The sequence below is a fragment of the Oryzias latipes genome, chromosome 9 (genome assembly GCF_053564925.1).
Source record: "Oryzias latipes strain Hd-rR chromosome 9, Olatipes_Hd-rR_3.1".
In the NCBI taxonomy this organism is placed as follows: domain Eukaryota; kingdom Metazoa; phylum Chordata; class Actinopteri; order Beloniformes; family Adrianichthyidae; genus Oryzias; species Oryzias latipes.
The window spans coordinates 24,595,144-24,618,749 of record NC_136245.1 but is presented as its reverse complement, the minus strand read 5'-3'; the positions used below and the strand labels follow the sequence as shown (position 1 = coordinate 24,618,749).

The following is a 23,606-nucleotide window of genomic DNA, read 5'->3' as shown; positions in this document are numbered from 1 at the left end:
ATGATTAATTAGCTTGTCTAAGTTTGAAATTCTAAACCGTTTAGTTTTAAACAAAAATATATGACTTGAGGCACTTGAATGTTCAGTTCAAAGGCCACCTAGTGTTCAACAACGCACACTACACCACCTCTTCATCATAGATACGTTTTCAAATATTTTTGAAATTCACCTAGTAAAAGCTGAAACATTTTGCAAATACAAAGAAAAATCTAAACCGAAACATAAAATATGCACTCACTTTTGTATGAAAAAATAATTACAATCAGATGAGATTTCTAATTACAAGCTTGCTTCTGAATAAAACATTGTGTTAATCATTATAGCTCATTTAGTCACATCTATTTCTTTACAGATTTACTTGCCTTCATTTTTCTTCCTATGTTCATTCCTTAAACATCTAACATGTTACCATCTTGGCTTAATCCTTTGCCAGAGACTGAGAAAAGATCAACTCTGAGCTTCCAAAAAATGAAAGCGTCCTCCAGTTTCAGACACTGCATGAGTGTAAAAAGATTATGATTTGACCTAATTCTGAATGTTGATTCATTGTGCAGTAGCACTTTGACTGGATTTAGAAATGCCTGTGCATGGGTGTGTCAGTCTCCCAAGTAATTAAAAATCACTGTTTTTTTTAAATTTTATTTTTATTCTATGTTGCTGTTTTACAGCAGATTTTATTCCATTAAAAACCACTAAAAATCCTGCTTTTAACAACTTGATGTTTTACAATTTCTTCCTGATCTTTTTGTATGTCTAAAATTATAATTTAAAACATATTTATAAATGTATATATATATATACATATATATTTTTAACAACCTTTTTAAATTGGCTCTCCTGGTTAAGAAAAAACACCATGGAGTAATAAAGCATAGTCATCCAGACATGACAAATTACAAGCTTCCTTTTAAGGCGTAACATCATTCTACAATTGCAACCATTAATATAGGTTGGAGTCATGGGTTAATTTGAGTTTTTGATGAGACCAAAGATGCTTCATGATTATTTAAATATGGTAGTTTTGAACTTCCTGTGTGCTAGTGTGTGTGTCGGAGGCTGAGCAGATCTGTCGCAGTGTTCCGGTCTCCAGCTGTGCTGTGAGGACCTGAAGGTTTGCCCGTCTGTCTTTAAAGCCCGTTCAGCTCAGCTGCTCTAACTCCTAAAGATCCTCCTCCTCTTGACTGATCTGATGCACAAAGAAAAACAGATTTTTTGTTTTCTATTTTTGAAAAAATGCGTGGTGTTCTGACAACACTATGCATGTTTTGGAGGCAGACTGGGGCACTGACTCCCAAATCTGACAGTTTTATATGTAACTGTAAACTTAAAGAGTCGGATGTTTGATTCTTAATCATTACATAATACAAGGGAAATTTAAAAAATGATGTATAGACTAAGTACTGTATGAGTGTGGCTTCCAATGCAATAAGGAAAACAACAAAGAAAGATGCAGAAACATACCTGAATATTAGCCAGTGACTGCAGCATCTGGTGCACAAACTGCTGCTGCTGTTCTGTCACTGACACTGCCGGAGGACTCCTTCCTGATTGGTTGTCGACAGCAACGTCAGCATCAGTAGAGTCATAGGAAGCACTGTAGGACGCAGTCAGTTTAACATAGTTACTCAGTACACTGTGACCTCATTAGCACAGGATAAGAAGCTGACATGTACAAATCGTTTGTGCTCACACAGGTATGAGGAAGGGAGCTTCTTCAGCCAGAGTCTGCAGGCCCTGTTGGATCTGTAGAAGGGCTTTCATCGCTTTGGGGCTAAACATGGACAGCAGCAGCTCTGGACTCTGCATCTTTATATTAGTGATAATTGATTCATAAGAAGTTATTAATAAACACCCTGCAGATAACATTCTGGATAGCTGAATGTTGTAGGAGCGTTGGCCTGGAGAAAACTAGTGCTATTAGATCACTGATAACCTTCAACAAATTCTTAAACAAAAGTTTTGCTTACGGAAAACAGAACATTTTTTTTCAATTAAGATATGTACGATCATATGGAGGAGAGCAAAAGTAAAATACACAACAGACCTGTTGCAGAAATAAAGAAAGTTGCTGTCTCATTTGCTGCTGTAACAGAGGGTTTCCTGTCAGAAAAGGGTGACTTGGCAAAATCTGAAACAGATATGGTAAATGAATACATGGTGTATACAGCACTTTACTGCCTTCTTAGAAGGCCCAAGGTGTTTTACAGTCACCCATGCTCACTAATGGCGACTGTGCTACCAAACGCTGGTGCCAACCTGTACCCACCAGGAGCAATCTTGCCCAAGAATTGTTTGATGTATGGGCGGGCAGGGCGAGAACCAAACCTTTGATCAGAGGTCAACTGCTCTGCACCACGGCCATCATTCATCTTCTTAATCACGGGGCTGCCAGAGCCTATCCCGGCCATTCGTGGGCAAAGGCAGGGGACATCCTGGACAGGTCGCAGGGTCATAAATTACACGCCCATGCACACTCACACTTGGGGACAATTTAAAGTAACCAACTAATCTATAAAGTATGTTTTTGGACGGTGGAAGGAAGCTGGAGTCCCCTGAGAAAATCCACGCCTGCACGGGGAAAAACATGCAAACTCCACACAGAAAGGTCCCCCATTGGTGTTCTGTTTCAGCTCTTTGAACCGGGGGCCTTCTTGCTGTAAGGCAAGAGCACTAACCACTGCGCCACCGAGCAGGCCCGGTGCATTTTGAAAATCCAAGTAGATGCTCCATTTCAAGATGCAGGGGTTCCCAAGTGTACATTTAAATACAAGATACATAAACATGTGTCACCTGTGCTCCCAGGTCTGGGTACTGACTGAGGCAATGTAAAAGGCTGCTGACATGCGGCCCAGACAGCAAACTGTCCATCAAACTGGGATTGGCCATGATCTCCTCCAGCAGAGATTGCATACCTAAAGCAAGACCAAACAGGCAACGATATGAAATTTCAAAAAGTTGACTTTTTAATTATGTTCTGTTGTAAAATGTTAATATTCTTCAGTATAATCAACATAATAAGAACACAGATGTGCACCACTGCAGGTTTATTCACAGAAGTCCTTTGTCTTGCCTGCATTAACAGAGCTCTGGGAGCTTGGAGTCGCTGTAGGAATGACAGTGAGCTCTTTGAGGACACTTGTGGCATGGCTGGAGAGGAGTGATGTTGGATTGCTTTTTTGTTCTCCAGAGTACACAAATTTAAATGATGCATTTGCGTTCTTTATCTACAAGAGGAAGCAGAATCAAACCTTCAACAAAATAAATGCACACAGTCCGTTCAATAACTAGAAAAATATTTAAAGAAATCTTTAAGGCTGGAAAAGATATATTAGAACTAAGAGTAAAGTTTGTAAAACATAACTATTTCCCATGGGCTGCGTTTTTTTGGATGTGTATGGGGCTTTTTGTTTTGGAAAACCCTTTCATAAAATGAGAGCGCTTATTTCCCACCTCTAGGTCTGCGTGAAGAAGCTGAGCAGTTAATTCAGACGAGGAGACTGCACTCTGCGTAAATGGATCACAGTGACTCTCTTGGTCAGCAAGCAGCTGTTGATCCATCGGTTGGTGGGGTGCAGGACAGAAGCCTGGGTCATTGTTATCCAAGTCCAGAGCTTCTTTACTATTTCCTGAAAAAATGACAGGGATGTAAAATACACAGCTGAGCTGAATTATAAGTAACTCTGAGTAACAAGTTAAGTTGTGCAGGTCTCACCCAGATGGAGAGGAGATGTGGTGGTTGAGGGAAAGCTGAGGTCCGAATCTGGAGGTGCTGGGAGTTCTGATCCGTCTGCTTCTGAGGACTGATCTTCAGTGGGCTGGACCCTGAGAAGGAAGTACTCGACTTCAAACCAAAGTTTCAGATCTCTTGTAAATGTTGTGAAAGCACGATACAATTTAGCACCAAATCGGTCCATCTCTTTGACAATGAATATGCCTCACAGAGATCTGCAACCGGTTCTTTCTCACAGATTTATTCCAAGCTTCTTCTTTTTTTCAGCCATGCAAATACTGGTAGTTCAAACTAAACATCATTATACAATAATAATTGTATAATGATGTATCCACACCTGTGGAGACCCACTCTTCCCCACCTCTACCACTCTTCACCCCAACAGCCTTGATCATCGGAGACTCCATCACCAGGAATATAAGATACTTTAACGCAGTTACCAGATGCTTTCCAGGAGCCAACGTGAACGACATTCTCCAAAAACTCCCAGACCTTCTGCCTTCCCTCCCATCCACCATCACCCAGATTATAGTCCATGTTGGGACCAACGACACCACACTGCAGCAGTCAGAGGTAACAAAACTGGATTTTCTGGACCTTTTTTCTCTTTTTAAACACCACTGGGAAAACGGTCTTCATTTCCCGACCCATCCCCACACTCTCCCGAGGATCCACTAGATTCAGTAAGATCCTCTCCCTAAACACCTGGCTGCAGTCCGCCTCTTGCAAGTTCAGGTTTGGTTTTATTGATAATTTTAATCTTTTTTGGAACCGCCCCTCTTTTTATCTACCTGACAGTCTTCACCCAAGCCCTCTCGGAACCAATATTTTAACTGTTAACATGCATTGTTTTAAAGAGGACTGACTATTAACTCTCAATACTCCCTTAGAACCATCACCACCAACTGTCATCTCCACCATACCATCCGTTATATCCACACGATCTATTGACTATAGGAAACGCAACAGTAACTATAATAATCTTAAAACAGTGCACATCAAGAACTCGTCCAGTCACGGCAATAAATCCATCGAACTGAATTTGGCACTGAATCACTCTCAAACAAATCATTTCTTATTCATGACTTTATTTTAGATTACAATCTTATTGGCCTGTTTTTAACAGAAACTTGGAACTCTGGTCCACCAATCTCTCTGTCAGAAGCAACACCCCCCCTTTATAACTTCACAAACAAGGACAGAAAACCAGGCAGGGCTGGTGGAACAGCTGCAATTTCATCTGCAGGTATTGGTTTTAGAGACACCATGTTTAACGAATATTCTTTTTTTGAATATCAGGCCATTGTATTTAATAATCCTGTCATGCTGTTTTTGATATTGTACAGACCTCCTAATATATAATTCAGCTTTTATTTCTGATTTCACTAAACTGCTTTCTTTAGTATACATGGATTTTAGAAAAATAATGGTTCTAGGTGAATATAACGTATACGTTGATAATCCTTTAGAAATGTATGTCCATAATTTTGAGAACATTTTAACAGCTATGGATTTTGTTCAGCATGTGAATGTACCCACCCACAACAAAGGTCACACTCTGGATCTCATCATTACTCATGGCCTGAACGCCTCAGTGACCTCTGTTCTGGATCTGACCCATGGGCAAAAAGGGCTCCCAAAAGATTTTTTTTCTCCAGACTTTTTCTTAATTTTATTTCTTAACATCAAACATGAAATTCCCAGCAGTTTCAGTAAAAATGTAGATATAACTCTTTTCTATGTAAAAAAATTAAATGTATCCCATTGCATAAAATAAAAATACTTCATTTGCATTTAATGTTTGGTATTAAAAGGGATTAAAGCAGTGTTTTTCAACCTTTTGTGAGCCAAGGAATGCTTTTTCCTTGACAAAGATCACACCAGCAACCAAAAATAAAAAAAGTTCAATTCTGTTTTGTATAGATGTACAGATCCATAGTCTCGTGCGCATTTTTTTGTGTGCAAAAACACAAAAATTTGAGGTTGCAGTGGTTTTTCTTAAAAGTTGCAATAGTTTTTGATAATGATTGTAAAGTAAAGTTAAAAATTTGCCTAGGTAGTAACGACACAAAAACCAAATAAAATGACATTCTTTCCAAACTGTAATTTATTTTAAAAGATTTTTTAGGTTGTGTAAGAGCAAATTTTAAACAAACACTATCGCAGCATTAATTTAAGACAAAAAAGAGCAACATTATATTCATATTTAGAAGTTTAATTGTAACTACACAAAAAAAGTGAACACGCTGAAGTTTTATTCGTTTTTCTTTTGTCTAAATTAAAAATGGTAACTTTAACAAAAATGTTTATTTCTTTTTGGGGTGATAACATTGTTTCATTTCAGTTAAATGTGACTGATGACAACTTCGCCTTAATGCCGTTTTGTTGATTTTGTTTTACTTATATTTAAACTTCACTTCAAAATTTTTCAAAAGTGTTTGAAGTCTGAAATCGAATTTGTCCTTCAAACAGACTATATATCAGAAGGCAGCAGTTTCTTTTATATAGATGATTCGGACCAAACACTGAAATCTCTGGCTTTAATTCCTTTGTTCTCCAAAAAAAACTTGAATTAGAAATCAACGGTTTATCTCTGATTTTCATCAAGACACTTCGCAGACTGGTAGAACAGATGTTTGCATTTATTGTGCTTCATGACAGTTAACTTAACAGCAGCGCAGTAAGAGACGACCGTCACATTAATCCAATGCCTCATGGGAGATGTAGTGAAAAGCAGTGGTGACTCACGTCTCTGAGCTTCATTGTTTTATTCACTTTTTTTACACGGTCTGACACCGGATCCCGCGAGAAGCTACTACGGGGGGACCCGGTTCTGTACAGACCCGCCTCAAATGCGCTACTGGACATTTGACCAAAAGTAATCCTGACGCTCCCGCCGCGCATGTGCGAAGCTATAGTTAAAGTTTTTCTCGCCCTCCTAACCCCTGAGATTCTTCTTATGAAGCCTGTATGGACACTACTGTACAGGCAATCCACAGAGCAAGTATAGTTTGTTATTAAAAATCTCATACAAACTCTCTCAGGTGAACAACTAAAATTATATTGGAGTCGCATTTTTAACACCCTGGGAATTATGGGATGAGTCTAAACTTTTTTTTTTGTTAAAAATCTGGTTAAATAGACAGAATCAAGATATAACTCCAGCTCCACAGTTCAGTTTTCTTCTCTAAATCATTTTTTTGGAATGAAAAAAAAAAAAAAAAACAGCTGATGCAGCATTCCTGTATGTCGGAGTACCTTTGGATCACCTGGAGCCTGACGCACCGGTTATGTCCCTCAAGGTGACCAATAAGTTCTGATTCTGTGAGGAGCCGTCCGGAGTGCATCAGCTCCAGCTGCTCTGCAGAGGCCGCCAGCCGCTGTGACAGAGCCAGTTTGAGCTGAACACAGACGCACATCAGAAACAAAGCAGGGATCACAAAAAACACAACCAACTCCCGCCGCTGCTGCTCCAGAGTCCAGTCTGACCTCTGCGACGGTGCAGCCTCCTCCTACAGAGAAGCCTCTGCCTTCAGCAAGAGCTCCTATAGCTATGTGGATGGCTTCGGGTTCCAGGGAGTCCAAAGCTGCTCTCTGCTCATCTGGAACCGCATCAGACATCTCCGTCCTGACTCTGGGGTAGACCTGGAGTGCGTCAGGATGACTGTGCAGATTGTTGTGATTTGTAGCCTGACTGCGCACCGCTGCGTGCGCGCACACGAAAACAAACGTCTTAATATCAGTTCCAATGCCATGTGACTAATTTACCCTTTTCTTTGTTTTTGTTTTTTCGTGGTAGACCTTTAACAGATGTTAAGCTCTGTATCTACAACCTATAATGATGCGCCAACACAAAGTGGAACCTTTACGCATATAGTTGACATCCTGGTGCAGTCTGGGATGTTTTAGCCATAACTTTAGGCTGACAGAAAACAAAGCTGTGTCTACTCTGGGACTACTGATTCTCCATACAACTGATACAATAAGTGCATTTTTATTTAATGGAAGAATGCACTAGTGACATTTACTCCAGGCTGCTCAGCCACAGTTTGCATTTAAAAACACAGTCTGTTCATAAAACAACACTATAAAGAAAATATACAAAGGAAATTCACTGAAAAGATGTTTTATTCAACTAACAGTGAGGGCAAAATACACGTCATTCTGGCTTTCTGGCATTGAAATCAAATTTGAAGCACTTGGAATGCTGTGGCACTTTGATGCCAGCAGAGGGCAGCACAACTATTTTCAAAACAACATTTAAACCCAAATTCTTTTCAACTTTTGGCTAATCTTGATGTAACACATCATGCCAAACCTAAATTATTTGTGCGTATGCCAGTGTGTTAAAGGGGACATGCAGACTCGAACATTTAAAAAAAAAAAAAAAACTTTGTTATGATCACTTGCGTTTTACAGTTTCTTCATTCATTTATGTGAATTTCTTTTCAGACATTTTTCCTTCAGTAACTTTTATGATTCTGCCTCAGAGCCTCTTTTCCCCCTCTTGTTACCCTGCCAAAAAAGGGATGAAAACATAAGTTATTAAAGTTAAAGAAAATACTTTTTCATGCGCAATCTTCAAACTTTTATTTCAATTACAGAAAGATGTCAACAAACTCAAATTTTTGGTGATCTTTTTCAATAATTCAGTCTTTAACAAGGCGCATTTACTCAGAGAAGACGGTAAATGGAAAAATGGATTTGTCCTCTCACCTGATGTTTTGGTTGATCTGATTGGAGCCCTTTAACTTTAGATCTTTCTTGTTCAAGAGCAGCATGTAATAGTGATACCTTAGAAAAGAGACAGCATGCAAATTGGTCATTATGTGCCACAAATTGACCATTATCTAAAAAAAAAGAAACGGCCATACACACCTGTGATGACAGTTCTTCTTTAATATGCATAAGTTCTTCCACCTGTAGGAGAATTTCTGCTTTATCTTTCACTGTAGAAGAGAGTAAAACCTCATAAACATCAGAGAACTCAGAGGCTTTAGATGGAAACCAATTTAAATAGTAGACTCACTCTCTCCTTGTTGTAGCATCTTAAGTAGTTGAGCGTTTCTTGCTTTCACCTCTTTATATTTTACCTGCAGATTTAAGAGGTAAACTTGACTTTGATTTACTCTGCTTCCCCTTTTTAAAACACTGGCTTTTAGCTGTAGCTTTAAAGGAAAATAAAGAATGCGTACAAGCCAACAAATATTTTTAAAATTCAGAGATGAACCCCCTAAAGTAGTTAAAGACCGACTCAGAAGATTTTTGGTTTTTCTAACTTGTTCTTGTGTCATTTTTCTCATAATGGAAGCCAAATAAAATGAAAAAAACAAGCTTAAAACTGCATTTGTGGGTATTTCTTTAGTTAAATTGTTTTGAACCAGGAGCAGATGAAAACATGACATTTGGAGAAAGAAAAGAGCGTATTTGTCATGCAGAAAATAAACTGGGAGGCCACAAGCTCGCCACTCCGCTCCATTCTGATGCATCCACCTGGAGATGAATAGATCCATGAATGTCTTGGTTTTCCTCGTCTGAGCTGACATCTGGCTCACAAGTGTACGGCTGGAGAGCTCAAATACAGCTCATCATTTTTGTTGCACCGATAAAATTAGGTTGGGGTTGTGAGGGGCTGTAAGCTAGCAGGAGAGCATGTAAACAGAAAGTTCTCAGTGATGGGGAGAGGAAGAGGGGTGGGGTTGCTCAAAGGAGAATTTCTAATGAACGACTACAGAAACTATGTCCTAGAAAACTGGTTTTGATTTTGGCTAAAAAAAAAAGTCATAATCATAATTAAGAAGGAACACGTTTAGAATAGATTAAAAGATGATTGGAGAACACTTCAAAAGAGTCTGATAATGGCGCTCTGATGTGCTCAGTATTATCGATTCTAAAGCAGGACGAGAACGTTTACAAGAGCAGAGAGGGTGACAGGCTAAAGAAGCAGAAGACCACACAGGTCACTCTTCAACAATACTAGTTAATGGCAATCCTACCTATTTGAGTCAGTAGTCATGTGCCTAAGTGCAGTTAGAAAATGACCTTCATAATAATGTGATCATATTTAGTTCTACCTCCCACTGTGAGATGGTTTTCTTTAGCTCGTCGATCTCCTGGTCTTTCTTCTCCAGCTCGTATTTTAGCTGTTCTGCTCGTGGGTCCTAACAGAAGGAAGAACAAGTCAGACACTTGGGTAAAAGATTGCTTGTTTGCATTAGATTAAAAAAGAAAAACACCACAAGAAAACAAAAATGAAGAAAAAGATAAAGCTCTGACATGAATGCTAACAATGCTAACATGCTAAAACCTAGCCTGTGGCCTCACCGGTTCGTGTTCTGTGGAGGTGCTGACTTCCTGTCCTTGGCTGCCGGTGAATTGGTCGCGTCTCTTCTCTCTTTGTACGATACGACTTACATCATCTTCCAGTTTGTTAAAGAAACGCTCCTCCTGACCGACTCCCAGTGCTGGGTTTGCCACTCTGGTGTCCTGGGAGGGGAGTTGGTGAACATTGTAGTCAAAGTACACTTCAAACACAATTCTCTCCGAAATCAAGGCAGCATTCAACAGTATTTTTACACATTTAAAAAGGTAAATAGTGAGAGAATCCAATTATTTTCTGAAAGACTGTACACTAAAGAAACAGTTACAGATAGTTGTATTGAGGTATCCAATGAAAATAAAGGTTTTTGTTTTGCTCTTTAACAATAATGTCAGTATTCATCATTAAACAATAAGATTAAAACCAATGGTTGAATTTAAGTGGAAAAAATGATTACATTATTTAGTATATGCCAACTTTGAGCTCACCTCTTGTCTCCTACTCAAATGTTCTGCAAGACACAAAAGGGAAAATAAGATTAAAAAAATGTAACCACACTGAATTGAAACCACACATATGGGTCTTAAATGAAAGAACTTGTCACCTGTGCTGCCGTCAGCCTGAAAGTCCTGCAGAGAGACAGTCTTTTTGTCTTTTGCTTGCTGGTTCTTCTTTTTGTCCTTCTTCCCTCCGCTCTCTTTTCCCCCTCGAGATTTTGGTGAGGTTGTGTTTGTGTTGTTCTGCGGGATGACAGCTCACCGTTTCACTTGTCAAGTATTCAGACTAAATGTTCATTATTCTCATACTAACAAACAACACGATGGAAATAGCTGAACTGTTTTGTCGTGATTTGCAAAAATCTTATTTCAAACTTGTCCCAGACAGTTATGTCTCACTGCTGCCAGAAGGTGGCAGCAGTCCATTTGTTCCCATCAAGGCTGAGAAACTTAAAATACTTGAACACAGTTCATTACTGAACATTTCAGACAAATGTTTGGAAAAAATAATGTTATACAACAATACTATAACTCAGTTGTAACTAGAACTGGATCTGCTATGTGTACATGTGCTTTGGGTACCTGTTTTTGTTGTTCATACTCCAGTTTACTCAAAATCAAAGCCTTCTCCAAATCTGCCTCATACAGTTCTGTCGTCATCTATGGAAAAAAAACAGAAATAATTCCAATAATTCTGGATCTAATTGTTATTTTACCAGGAACAGAAAACAGACTATTTTTTATCTTGTCTTGTTTAGTCCTTATAAAACATTCTGCATATCCTGGGAGATAAAGCTGCAGCCACTCCTCCATCCTTGACCTCTGAACAATCAAAGGATATTTGTGATGTAGGCAGGTTTTATTTCATTTACCTGTTCATCTCTCTGTTTCCACTGCTGCCATCCCTCTGAATGTGTGCTGTGGTCCCCTATTGCAGGGTTAAGAAGTTCATTGGCTATTCCTGACAGGCTCATATTGGGCGGCGGGGCACAAGACTTCTGAGGAATCTTTTTGAAGGCCAGATTACGCAGCTGAGAGGAAAAAAAAATGTTGCACCAAATGATTTAATAATGCAAGAGTGAATAACAAGGAGGCATTCCTAGCTTCTGGTTATTTTAAGCAAACCCACAAAAAATTTGCACATGCAGGAACGTCCGCTGAACCAAAAATCTGCAGCTTTTGTAAGAATGAATCATTTTCAGGGGCTCTTTAGGCACAAATTTGTAAAATGTGTGTTTGTAAAATGAAGACGTGAATCACAAATACACTAAATCAAGACTTGGATAACAAAAACAAAAAAATGTCCCATGTGGCAGCTCTTTCTGCGTGTCTCCTTGCTTGGATACAGATAATGTTTCCCTGTTTTTGAAGAGGAACAAGAATGTGAGTAAGGTTTCCAATATTTAATCAAGGATCAAACTTAAAAATATGAGTTATTAGCTATGAGAATAAGTTTACCAAAGGGAACGCTGCACCAAACCAATGTCTCTCTTAAGGAACAGACAGAGTGGCCCAGAGGGGTATAAACTTCTCTTTTTGTTCTCTCAATTGACTATCTATGCCTCTTAGGACGTCCGCCTGCGTGGATCAGTTGTTAATGTGTCCAAACCATTGATTGTACAAGACAGAACTGGGCTGAGCGCGTGTGCCGTCCTCCATAGAAAACGCCTTAGTTCCAGCTCCCTCGAAATCAAGCCGATTGAGTCAGCATTTCTCTGTGAAACGGACATCACCATTTCTATGGCAACTACTGTCGCCAATCAGGAGTGAGCATGTTCGAAGTCCACACCCCTTCCACTGAAAGCAGGCTCGGGAGAATCTGTCAATAAGACGTTCGAGGTAGGGGGCCAGCAGGCACCACATGCTTCTACTAAGGCATCTGATTGGTCAGTTTATAACTTGAATTACATGCAAAAAAGACAAAATAACATGTAAAAGTTTTTTAGGATTAGCTAGAACATGTTTAAAAGAAGGTAGCAGGTCAAGAATGGTTATTCTGACCAAAAGAATGACTGAGTAACAGCTGTTTATTTCTCTATAGAAGTCTATGGGATTCTGGTTTCTTGGAGCTACTTCCTGTCACTTTTTCCCAGTTCTCATATACAGTCAAGGGTTCAAACCCGGCAACAAATGCAGGGTCTGATTCTGATTCTGAAGCATTAGGGAGGGGTCAAAAGGTCAAGCCATGTTCACTAAAAGTTACACTATTTATATATATTAAAAAAAACCCACTATTTTAGTCTATTCAACAACAGTACATTAGCATTCAGCCTTTTGTTTTTAGTAAACATACAATTAATATCTGCACCCTTCTTTCTTTGTGCACCTGCATCTATGCTTTCATTTCTGGTGAAAAGAAAGTGGAACGGTTTGTGTCACATCACCAAGTCACGCACACAATCAATCATGATGTAGAAACTAAGTCCTAATCTGAAGGGTTTGTCGCTTTTCCAGTTATTCACCTCATTGGCCTCACTCTGCTGCTGTTCCTTTCTCTTCTTTTTCTTGTCTTTCTTCTTGTCGCTGCCCTGAGCAGTTTTACCTGCGCCTCCTGCTTTACCTTGCCGGGGCTTTCCAGAGGACTCCCGCAGGTTTTTAGTGTTCGACTTCCCCGACTCAGAGACCTCGGAATCTGAATCCGAGTCTATTTGAAGCAGGGCGAACCGGGAGGCGGTGGTCGGGACGGTGATCATTGCTGAGGATGCCATGGCGAGCCGAGAAAGAAACTACAAAACAGAGATGGCTCGTTTCAGTCCATTAATTATGACATAATGTAACACGTTGGCGCTTTGAGGCTAGATTTCGGTCAAATGAAGACAAATACATTGATTAAAACAGCCGTCCAAAATATTATTTTACTTAAAATGACCCCCGTGGCCCTAAAATGTCTGTAAAGCTGGTGTGTTTTAGACGGTGCTGTTCGCTGCTAGGCTAGTTTCATGAATAGCACCGACCTGCCATAGCTTAGCTACAAGATAGATTCAGTTTGGTGCTCCTTAAGTGCAAAAGTTGTCAGACATGCTGAACGAAATCAGAACCAGAACCCCGCGTTGAGGCTTTGTTGTTATTGCAGTCGGTAAGGGGTGTCGAAGAAAACAAAAAATACTTACAGGGAAACTTTGCAAAAAAGACTTTCACCTGTTTGCGAAGCGAGCCGTTAGTTTGCTACTAGCAATGACCGGAGTGTGTACGGAAGCCGGTAGGTACCACCATAAGACAACTGCGCATGTCCGGTTTTAGATGTGAAATAGAGTATTACAGGGATGTCCGAAATTTTGACAAGAGGGACAGATTTGGTGAAGTAAAAATGTGTCAGGGCCAATCATTTGGCTTGCATTCTTTGAACCCTAATAATAAAATGAATTAGTGTCTTTAGTAAACTTTTTTTTTTTTTGCAATGAGCTACTTCTTGTCTATTCACATAAAACACAAATCCATATAATTATATTTTTACCCAAATCAGGCTGCTGCGAATTTCTGGTTTGAACATCAGACATAAAATAAAGAAAAAGTCTGTCTGGGGATAAAAAACCTTTATGTCAACATTAAATCTGGGTTCACACAAAATGTTACATTATTCACAATTAAATGCTCACTCTAAGCCAATAAATTTAAATCACGTAAACAGGAAATTAACACAAATAGTTATCTTATTCAGAAATGCAAACCATTGTGGTTTTGACCACCGAAACAAATCTGTTCTTCTCGTTTGGCCCCAAAGGCTCTGAAGGCCAAGTAACCACAGGTTTACAAATAGCCAATCACAATCAATAAATGGTACACATAGTTTTTAGACAGCCTGGACTAGCATATTATTGATTTTATGACAGGAACCTGTAGCTCGATGGAAATTTATATGCCGGCCACTTTTGGCCTACAGGCCAGACTTTGGACATGCCTGGATAAGGACTTAGAAAATACTACCGTAATTAAAGACAAACACCTGCTCAATTGACAAAGTCAAAGTTTATTGTAGAACTTTGCAAAATTATTTCAACTTTTATAATAAGGAATGGAAAGAATCAATCAAAATGCCAACTAAAAGTGCGACTTCATCCACTATTCCCAAAATAGATGTCAGGTTGTAGAGTTTGTATTTTGCATAACAACATATTCACTCTTCAATAAATACTACTCTAGTAATCAGAGTCAACTTTTTTGCCTACTTCTAATTAATGCTATTGACTTATATTCTTCCACTAGTTTCACTTCTAATTTTTTTTTTAACTGTGTGTTTTTCTGAGCATTTCTATGGAATCTTCTAACATCGACTCTTTGCTACTGCTAACAGATTGGAGTCCTCCTGTAGCAGCACCAGAAAGCCGCTGATCAGGGGTACAAATCTGCCTCAGCTCTCTGCGATGTAATCGGACAGGAATCAATTTTGAACTTTCATCCGATTTACCTCTTGCCCTCCTTATTTTGGAACCTGTGGGAATCTGATCATGTTCCGTTATTTTGGGTTTAGTGAGATCTTTGCAGTCAGGAGATGAAAAGGGATTTTGAGTTTTTGTGTACACTTCATTTTGGTGTGCACTTCTGTTTATATCAGAATCTTCATGCATCCCAGAGTCCTTTTGCTCAGAGTTTATTTTTGTGTATGTTGCTCCAACCTGTGCTCCTGACTGTCCCATATCTAAATGATTAAGGGGGTTGAAATCATTTTTCTGCATTTGTGTCAGATTGATTTTCCTGTGGTCCTCCTCAGATGAAGGTTGAGTATTTGCAGCTTGGCCATCAACAAAAAGCTCTTTGAGTTTCTTCTTCAGCTGACGGCTGGAACTTTTGTAGAAAAACAGCTCTTTCTCCAAGAACTGCAGTCTGTCTTGTGTTGCCTGTGGCATCTCTCCATGAGAACCTTCAAAGCAACACCACAAAAAGACAAATGTGAATGGAAAATTAAAATGTGCTTAACAGTTTAGAGCAAGATAAGTCAGCTTGCTCTCTTTTCTCACCGTTCAGTTTTTGTAGTAGTTCCTGAAGGTTGTTCTGGTGATCTTTTTGCTGCTCTGTAAGCCTGCGGTCTGTATCAAGGGCCAGGCGCTGCATGCCAGCCTCCAACTGCTTAAGCGCTATCTCTTGTTCCCCAGCATGCAACTCCAGTTCTTCACAGCGCAGACGTAAATGGCGTTCTGCCTCTCGCAGGCTAACAACCTTCACGTGAAAACAAAAGTGGGCAAATAGAGTAAAAAAAGAGTTAAAAAAAACATGAGATCATTATGACAATGCAGTTTTTGGCATTAGTAACCAAAGGAAAAAATACAAAAAGGCAAAAGAGGTGAACATTTACAATGGCTTAAATAAAAACAGTTCCCCACATTTTTACGTTTTTACATGATTTATGTGCAGAGAGAAGCAGGGAAAGTAAATCAAGAAAAAAAATGTTTAAATGTTTTCATCACACCTTGTTGAAATAAAGAATGAGAAGCTCCACAGCCTCAGGAGCTGAAAGCTTCTTGAGCTTTCCGACGACACTGCAGAGTTGGGCAGGTTCGGAGCTTTGAGACGGATGCAAAGATGAGAGCTGGTCCTGCCTGCTCTGGATTGACTTGTTTTTAAACTCCAGAGCTGCATCCAGAGCTTCAATTGCTTCCTCCAGCTGTAGAAGGGAATATTCCTCCTAAAGGTTTAAATCCAAGGGAGGAAAAGATGTTGAAATGCTTTAAGGTTTGAAATAGCCATGAAAAATATATGCCTCATGTATTTTCTGACCTCCACAGGGAGTACTCTGTTGTCTCTAAGCTGGGCATCCAGAATGTCTCTCTTCTTTTTAAGCATGTCTCTTTCTTTCACTAGTTCCTCTAGAGTATCTCCTCCACTCTCCCTCATAAAGCCGCTGCTCTGGAGTTGCTCCTCCACACATTCCAACCTCAGGGACACACTTAGCAAGTCCCGACTCATACCCTGGACACGCACATTTCAGCTTTGATAGCAGCTGATCAGAAAGTGTCATATTACAATCTTTAAAATTCACTTCTAACAGAAATATGGACAGACCTGACTGGAACGCAGCATCTTGGTTTCCAGACTTTTTTTCTGTTGAAGACAGGTTTCCCGCTGTTGCACCACCTCCTCTCTCCTCTTCAACTCTTCTTCCAGCTCCTGCATCTCTGCTTTTTTCTGAAGGACTCGCTCTTCCTCCTCCTCCAGCCAACTTATCTCTTGCAGCTTCCATGAAAACATGCAAGAAAAAAAAACGGAAAAAGGAGTCAAGGTGGGAAAGCAGGCAAGGGTGACGGAAAGATCACAAGAAAAAGTTAGGTTCTGTAATTGGAAAGGAAAATACTTAAAAGAGAATATTTCAGTCATTCTTACCATTTGTTGGGATTCTATCTTTTGATCATTTTTGAAAATATTCAAAGTCTTTGAACCTTTTTCCTGTGACACAAAAAAGCCCCTTTTTATACAGGTATTAATCTACCCAAACTTTAACTTAGCTGCCACAGTTCTGCAATTGTGCAAACGCCCATGTTTATGCATTAAACGATATATTGATTCTGTTTATTTCCATCAAGTGACAAGAAGAAAAACAAAAATGAAGAAACAGCAACAAAATATAGCAAAAACACTTAAGTTTGGCCTCAAAATGTAATTCACAATCTTACCACTGCTGTTTTTTTTTTTAACTTTCTTCATTAAATTTACTGCTGAATAAAAGTAATTATCAATCGGTTATCTTGTTTTCTGTCATCTTTACCATTCATCTGTTGCAAACGTAATAACTGGAGACAACAGAGTGGACACATTTAAATCCAGCAAGACTGAGACTTCTTCCACCTTCGGCTTCTCCCATCAGGGGTCGCCACAGCGAACGAGTCGCATGGTTAATTTGGCAATGTTTTACGCCGGATGCCCTTCCTGACGCAACCTTCTCAAACTGGGCTTGGAACCGGCAGAGGTAGACTGAGACTACTTGTAAATATTCATATTTTTTCTGAATATGTCTAATAGGAAATGTTTGTTTAGTATTTGGACAACTCACCCCGTTTTGTTGCACCTCTTTGTTAGTGTCAGCGGTCTTTCCCAGCTCCCTGAGGCTGCTCTGAAGCTGAGCTCTCTGCAGCCTCATGTGCTGCAGGCTGTGGTACATCTCTGAGCACACCTGCTGGTTTTGCATAGAAAGTCTTGCAAGCACGTCCACTTCTCTCCCCTCACCGCTGTGCTGGCCATGTCTGCGCAATGCAAGCGCTCCCTTTTCTGCACGACAACAAGCACATTTAAGAGTGCAAATACTGATTTATATATGTGTATATTCTATTGAAGCCTGTGGAAGTTTATTACTCCGTCATTGGTTTGAATAAATTGGCTTACAGAAACCAGCTAAATATTTCAGAACCATTATCAGCAGAAATAATAGGAAAATTCATGGAACAATCAAAACACCTTCAGACTATTTAGACTCAGATTGGCATTTTGTAACTGGCTTGATTTTAATTTAATTGAAGTGACAGCAGACGCACGAGTTTTCTGAAGTTCTTTGATGAGTTCCTCCTTCATTCGCATGCTGACAGACAAATCGTGTATCCTTCTCTCAGTGGCACCGGCTCTTCTTGCCCTCCTCATGTTGCTTTTATTGATGCCTTCCACTATGTCTGCAATGAATTTCCAACTTACTGAGTATTAAGCCTTGAGTTTCACATACATGATTATTCACTGCCTATGGAAAATAGGAAAATGAAATGCAAAATGTACCTGTGGTCGCCTGAGGCTGCTGTACGTCTGGGTCTCCATCATTTGTTTGAGCTCGGATTGAGCTTTTTTCTGTTAGAGCTGATTTGCTCAGATTGCTGGTCCATGTTTTATTTAAGGAATGACTAAAGTAACATAACATTTAGGAAAATCATTATTATTTTATATCTTATTACTTGAAAACAGTGAGTCGTGGACAGACAGCATGAAGGAAGAAGACATGCAAAAGGATTTGGAAAATTAAATGTATTTAACTTAAAAATAACTAAAGGAAAAAATATGAAATAACTTAAAATTGTGTGTGTGTTTAAGCTGTTTTATAGCAGGTTTAAGATAAAAAAAATTGTGTTTCAGTTACATTTGAAGAATAGCTGTGAAAAGAAAGTTTACTAAATTAAAAAAGCTAATATTAACACAATACTATTGATTATTGTGAGCTATCATCTTTAACAACCACTTTGGGTATCTGCTCTTTAAAGTCATGTTCCCAATGTCTTGTGTCCACAATCATAACTTAAAAAATAGTCATCTGAGCAAAGATATGCCTTTAGAGTGTTGGAAGGAAAACACTGTTATTTCTGGCAGCTCCAAGTGAACGAAAGCTCAAATCTAGGTGGAAAACATAACCAACCTGCTTAATGTTAATATTCTGGCTGTTAACAAAAACAAAAACACCCAATCCACTGCATTAATATTTCATTTAGTTGAATTAAACCAATAACGGATTTAAAGAGTTAGAAGAGATTAAGTTCAATTTTGATGAGACCGTTTTTTTAATAGGAATGAAATGTCGGCCGTCTACAGTAAGCAAATCAAAAACAACTTGTTCTTTACAAGGCCAATGCAATAAACTTAATGTATGTAATAAACTTAATGTATGCAAAGTTTTGAAGCAGCTTTTAAATATAATACTAACAGTAAAACCAAGCACGTACCACCTGTAATACAAGAACTCTTGTTATTAACATTTCTCATGATCAAGACAAATTTCAAAGTGAAAAGCTATGGACTCTTTTTAAAATTTTTTTGACACATTTTTTTCACTGATAACCGTAAAAGACGGAGACTTGACAAAAAAACACTCACCTGACTCTCTCTCTGCCAGTAAGAATGCCATTTTCTTCTTCCTCCTCTTCCTCTTTCTTAAGGAACGGACAGTACACTTCATCCTTCTCCTCTACCTCGGCCAGCAGAAGATGGCCGCGCATCTTAAAAGCTGCCATCACCCTCTCCAGGGAATAACCCGGAGGACTGGAATGAATCTAAAGATATAAAAATTCAGAAATATCATCAGAAGAAAATAACAGTGTGGAATTCTTCTGCTTTGGGCCCTCATGATAATTGAACTTGGGGGGGGGGGGGGTATAAAAATTGTATTTGTGAGAATAAATGGGTAACATAAACATATTTACACCCAAAACAAAAGCTATATAACTAGTGTACCTACCTTTCTGGGAGGACCATTCAAACAGCTGTGTCTGACCGGAGGGACACTGTGCGGTCTTTTGCCTGAACATGCAGGAGATTGTTCTTCTGCAGAGGCTCCTGAAACTCCCCTAAGATGGGTCATGAGGTTACTGCGAAGCTGGTTGATCAAAATTTCCTGGTTCACGAGTTGTTCTGTCTGGTCAATTTCACACAAATACTCATTATTAATAAAACAAAAACAGAAAAAAACTGTAAGACTTTGGGTGTCCAACTGGGGTTTCACCTTCTTTACCTTTATTCTGGAACGCTCCTTTTCTTCCTCAAGGGCCATCTGGTGGGCTTTATTTTCATGAAGAAGTTCCTCAACCTTTTGCTGCACCTCCATTTGTTTGGCATCTTTTTGTTGAATAAGCTGCTCTTTTGTGTGAAGTAATTCCTAAGGGTAAGGTAGTTGAAATCGTCAGACTAACTTTTTCCATCAAATAATGTATCTTATTGGATCCAGCTCATGTATGCTTTCAGTTATACTCAAAGAATTTTTCATCATCAGTGTAAATTAATTAAAAAGTTGTGCATAAAACACTGTATTAGTGCTTGTACTTTGATGGACTGTTTTTTTGCTAAACTATATAGTATTTTCTCTGATATACAATTCACTCCAAAAGACAATGAAGACAATGCCGTCTAAAGTATCACTTTGATATTTCAAAATATTTACTTGCAGTCTTCCAGATCACTTTTGATAATTTTCTATGGCTTGTTTACAAAAAATTTAAAATGTAAAATATTTGCTAAAATTCTCTCAGGCTTTTGATGGTCATTCTATTTACTGTAATTACCTTGCATTTGTAGAGTTCTTTTCTGAGTTTTGATATGTTTTTGTGGTGTTCTTCCGCCTTATCCACCTTAGTTCTCAGTGCACGGTCTCCATCATCTGTTTGACATGGTAGACTCACAGCTTTGAATCTTTCCTGCCAATCTTCTAGTCTCTGCTTGAATGAAAGACTTGAAGAAACACTAGAGAGCTTTGGAAGGATGTCTGCAGCTTCCTGAGCCAAGAGGTAGTACGTCATTCCTTCCTCTGGGCTCACCTTATCTGGTTCAGGCATTTGTATCTGATCTGACTCCTTAAAACTGTCTTTTTCTCCTGTTTTCTGCTTTTCTACCTTAATATCCCTCTCCTTCTCCTCCAGGAGCCCTCTCAGTGTTTGGACTTCATACTTCAGCTCTTCTAGTCGAGCCTCATCAGGATGCCAGGCTGTGTGACATGATTTACTTTCAGGAGTTATGGCTCCTGGACGGTTGTGGATGTGTCGAGCCTTGGATGCAAACTGGAGAACATTCAGCGTCTCAGCAACATAGTGGTGGGAGGGGCTAACGCATGCCACCATCAGCGTGTGGGCTGTGCCTCCCAGTGAATCCCGAAGCAGGCGAGTGATCTTGGCATCACGGTATGGAATATAGGCACTAGTGCAGCTGCTGCCACGGCGACTTCGACTGTCAGTGAGAGCACGGATGACGTTTCCCAGAGCAAGCAGGCCTGTGTTGATGTGAGCAGTCTCTTTGAGCCGCGTCCCAGTGTTTCCAGTTTTCCCAGCCCGTTCAGAGCCGGCAAGGTCCACCAAGCAAAGTTTAGAAGTTTGGCTGTAGTTTATGGGAGGGGTGCTGGTGCCACGGCGACAGATGTTGACGTGAAGTGTGAGAACGGTGTGAGAGCGACTGGAGTGTTCATTCATTCCCGTGGTGCCCGTGTGGCGCAGGGCATTTCCCATCTCTACAAAGCTGAGCAGCTCCTCTGTTGAAGTGACAACCAACTCTTTGACTCCTACCACCACTAGAAGCACACAAACACCACACAGATCAGTAAAATAAAAATGAAAAACCCTAACTGTTATCCCTTTTTTACAGTAAAAAACAGTAAAATAAATGTGCTGTGTTGTAATTAGGCTTCACACTATCCTTGAAATCTACCATCAGCTAATAACTGGGTAGTTTGTCCCAACCAAATTTGAATGACCTGTGTTTCCCCTCTCGTCTTCTCTGATGTGAAGTTCTTTGTGGATGTTTTGGAGCTCCAGCAGGTCTCTGAGTTCTTCCATGTACAGCTCCACATATGAGACTCTCACTCTGGTGTCCAGGCCCTCATTGTTTTTCTTTTTTTCCTGGAGCAGTCGGAACACCTCCTGCACCACACGATCAATAATCCCGCCCTCGTCATCTGAGGAAGAGCGAGAAAAAGAGATGCAATTATAGGTACAAGTTGATTCATTTCATTTCAAGCATCGGTTCACAATAAGGATGTCTTGGAGACAAAAGACAAGAAAAATAATAAAACAAATAGAATCATTACAGTTGATGTACGTAATTTGGAATAAAAAAATGAGGAATAATAGAAAGACAGAAGCAGAAAGAGGGAGCATCTGTTGTGCTGGTGTCCAAGAAGCAGAGGAAAACACTGATTTAAGACAAAAAATAAAACAATAGTAGGAGACGTCGCTGTCAAGCTGTCACTGCGGAGAATGATGAAAATTCCTGCTATTGACACGGCCAACTTTTGTTATTTTGGGCTATCTTTGTTATTGTCTTAATTTGGGGTAAAATAAATATCAAACTAATGACAATTGCCATTCATTATCAATAACACTAAAGGGAAATTTTACATATGTCATTAAGATTCAGACCAAATAAGGAAAAGCATGTTATAACAACTTATTGGGGGTATAGTGTAGATGACAATGAGAGCAAACTGAGGAAATGTGCTGTCAAACCAAACCAAAAGAAAAACTATGTAATGGACAAGTGAAAAGATGTTCAGCAAGGGTCCCTGACGACCTGACCTTGGTTTCCTCCTCCCAGCGTGTACGTCTTGCCTGACCCAGTTTGCCCGTAACAAAACACAGTTGCGTTGGAGCCCTGGACGCAGGACTCCACCAGGGGCTGGACGCAGGACTCATACACCTCATCCTGGCTGGCTGTCGGTCCGAACGCATGGTCAAAGGAGAAGAGTCTGTCCGAGCCGAGCATCACCTGAGCCGAGCCCGGAACCACTCGCACGCACACCTGGTGACGGTGGAGGACTTCTCTGGCGAGAAGCGGCCGGACACGGACCGCCACACAGACGCACTCTTCCGTCATGACAGCCGTCTTTCTGACCGCGTGTCACATCAAACTATAATTTGTTTTTTAAAAAAAAAAAAAAAAAAAAAAAAAACAAAAAAAAAAAAACTATAATTTGTTTTTTTTGAGTCTTAAAGGTGACGAATTTAGATGTAAAACAATAGAGTTACCCCATTATCTGTCTTCATTAATCTGCCGTGACAGTCACTTGACAAGTAGTTGTTAATTTTGACTCACGTTTGTTGTCGCTTGTTGCCAGGGAAACCGAGACGCCGCTTTCCGCCAAACAGTCGAGGAAAGCAGAAACATGGAGCAGTAAACACAACAGCGCCATCTACAGGGTGTAAGACGTCACCACTCTGATGGCCATTTCATTTGGCTTTTTTGGTCCAACTTCAATAAAAATAGCATCGGGGTTAGTTTATATTGTTTGTTTAGATTTTGTATTTTCTCCAGGATTTGTGTAGCTATACTTATAATACACATTTTGAATGAACGCTTGCATTTTTCCCATCTGTAAACTCTTATAAAGTTACTAAATCATCGAACATCAGAGGTTTTTATTTGATTTCCTTTTTTTAAATGAAATAAAATAGTTAAATATTAGGATAAACATGACAAACATAAAGGGATTTAGGTTCTTGAAAATGAGCGGGTAGGAAACAAATTCTTTTTACTCCCACCTCCAATCTTACAATATTTTATCTTACATATAATACAATATTTTATATTACATATAATATTATTCAAATTAAAGAAAAAAGTATCAAGATACTGAAAAAAAACAAAAAAACATCATGACTGTTCCTGAATTGTCCCATTAGGC

General features: G+C 39.5%; 3 protein-coding genes across 12 annotated transcripts; all 3 read right to left on the bottom strand.

The window, feature by feature from the left end:
• Window positions 1-719: 719 nt before the first annotated feature.
• LOC105354720 (uncharacterized) lies at window positions 720-7,476 on the bottom strand. The gene is made up of 10 exons (XM_020705842.2): window positions 7,220-7,476; window positions 6,989-7,131; window positions 3,713-3,822; window positions 3,451-3,626; window positions 3,071-3,224; window positions 2,791-2,912; window positions 2,045-2,128; window positions 1,691-1,806; window positions 1,462-1,594; window positions 720-1,186 (listed from the first exon to the last, which is right to left on the bottom strand). Exons 1-10 carry the CDS (start codon window positions 7,349-7,351, stop codon window positions 1,160-1,162), a joined length of 1,197 nt encoding a protein of 398 aa, XP_020561501.1. The 5' UTR covers window positions 7,352-7,476; the 3' UTR covers window positions 720-1,159.
• Window positions 7,477-7,840: 364 nt separating this feature from the next.
• Window positions 7,841-13,807, bottom strand: gkap1 (G kinase anchoring protein 1). Of its 3 annotated transcripts, none has more exons than XM_023958380.2 (12): window positions 13,685-13,807; window positions 13,009-13,272; window positions 11,419-11,577; window positions 11,129-11,206; window positions 10,654-10,789; window positions 10,538-10,560; window positions 10,055-10,216; window positions 9,805-9,891; window positions 8,760-8,823; window positions 8,609-8,679; window positions 8,447-8,524; window positions 7,841-8,245 (listed from the first exon to the last, which is right to left on the bottom strand). In XM_023958380.2, the coding sequence occupies exons 2-12, from the start codon at window positions 13,252-13,254 to the stop codon at window positions 8,204-8,206; spliced, it is 1,146 nt and encodes a 381-aa protein (XP_023814148.1). In that variant the 5' UTR covers window positions 13,255-13,272; window positions 13,685-13,807; the 3' UTR covers window positions 7,841-8,203. The 3 variants fall into 3 exon arrangements, with proteins under 3 accessions (XP_023814148.1, XP_023814147.1, XP_078809220.1); XM_023958379.2 differs by having other exon boundaries at window positions 13,657-13,779; XM_078953094.1 differs by lacking the exon at window positions 13,685-13,807 and adding an exon at window positions 13,501-13,649.
• A 686-nt stretch (window positions 13,808-14,493) lies between these two features.
• LOC101171496 (kinesin-like protein KIF27) lies at window positions 14,494-23,172 on the bottom strand. Of its 8 annotated transcripts, none has more exons than XR_013658168.1 (16): window positions 22,951-23,072; window positions 22,501-22,832; window positions 21,681-21,881; window positions 20,503-21,497; window positions 19,956-20,099; window positions 19,683-19,859; window positions 19,322-19,497; window positions 18,239-18,360; window positions 18,007-18,138; window positions 17,529-17,743; window positions 16,862-16,924; window positions 16,544-16,714; window positions 16,259-16,481; window positions 15,951-16,145; window positions 15,502-15,700; window positions 14,494-15,404 (listed from the first exon to the last, which is right to left on the bottom strand). XR_013658168.1 is itself a non-coding variant. In XM_078953083.1 (16 exons), exons 2-16 carry the CDS (start codon window positions 22,796-22,798, stop codon window positions 14,770-14,772), a joined length of 3,936 nt encoding a protein of 1,311 aa, XP_078809209.1. In that variant the 5' UTR covers window positions 22,799-22,832; window positions 23,018-23,136; the 3' UTR covers window positions 14,494-14,769. The 8 variants fall into 8 exon arrangements, 6 of the variants coding, with proteins under 6 accessions (XP_078809209.1, XP_020561498.1, XP_078809210.1 ...); XM_078953083.1 differs by having other exon boundaries at window positions 15,951-16,166; window positions 16,259-16,450; window positions 23,018-23,136; XM_020705839.3 differs by having other exon boundaries at window positions 15,951-16,166; window positions 16,259-16,450.
• Window positions 23,173-23,606: the final 434 nt, after the last annotated feature.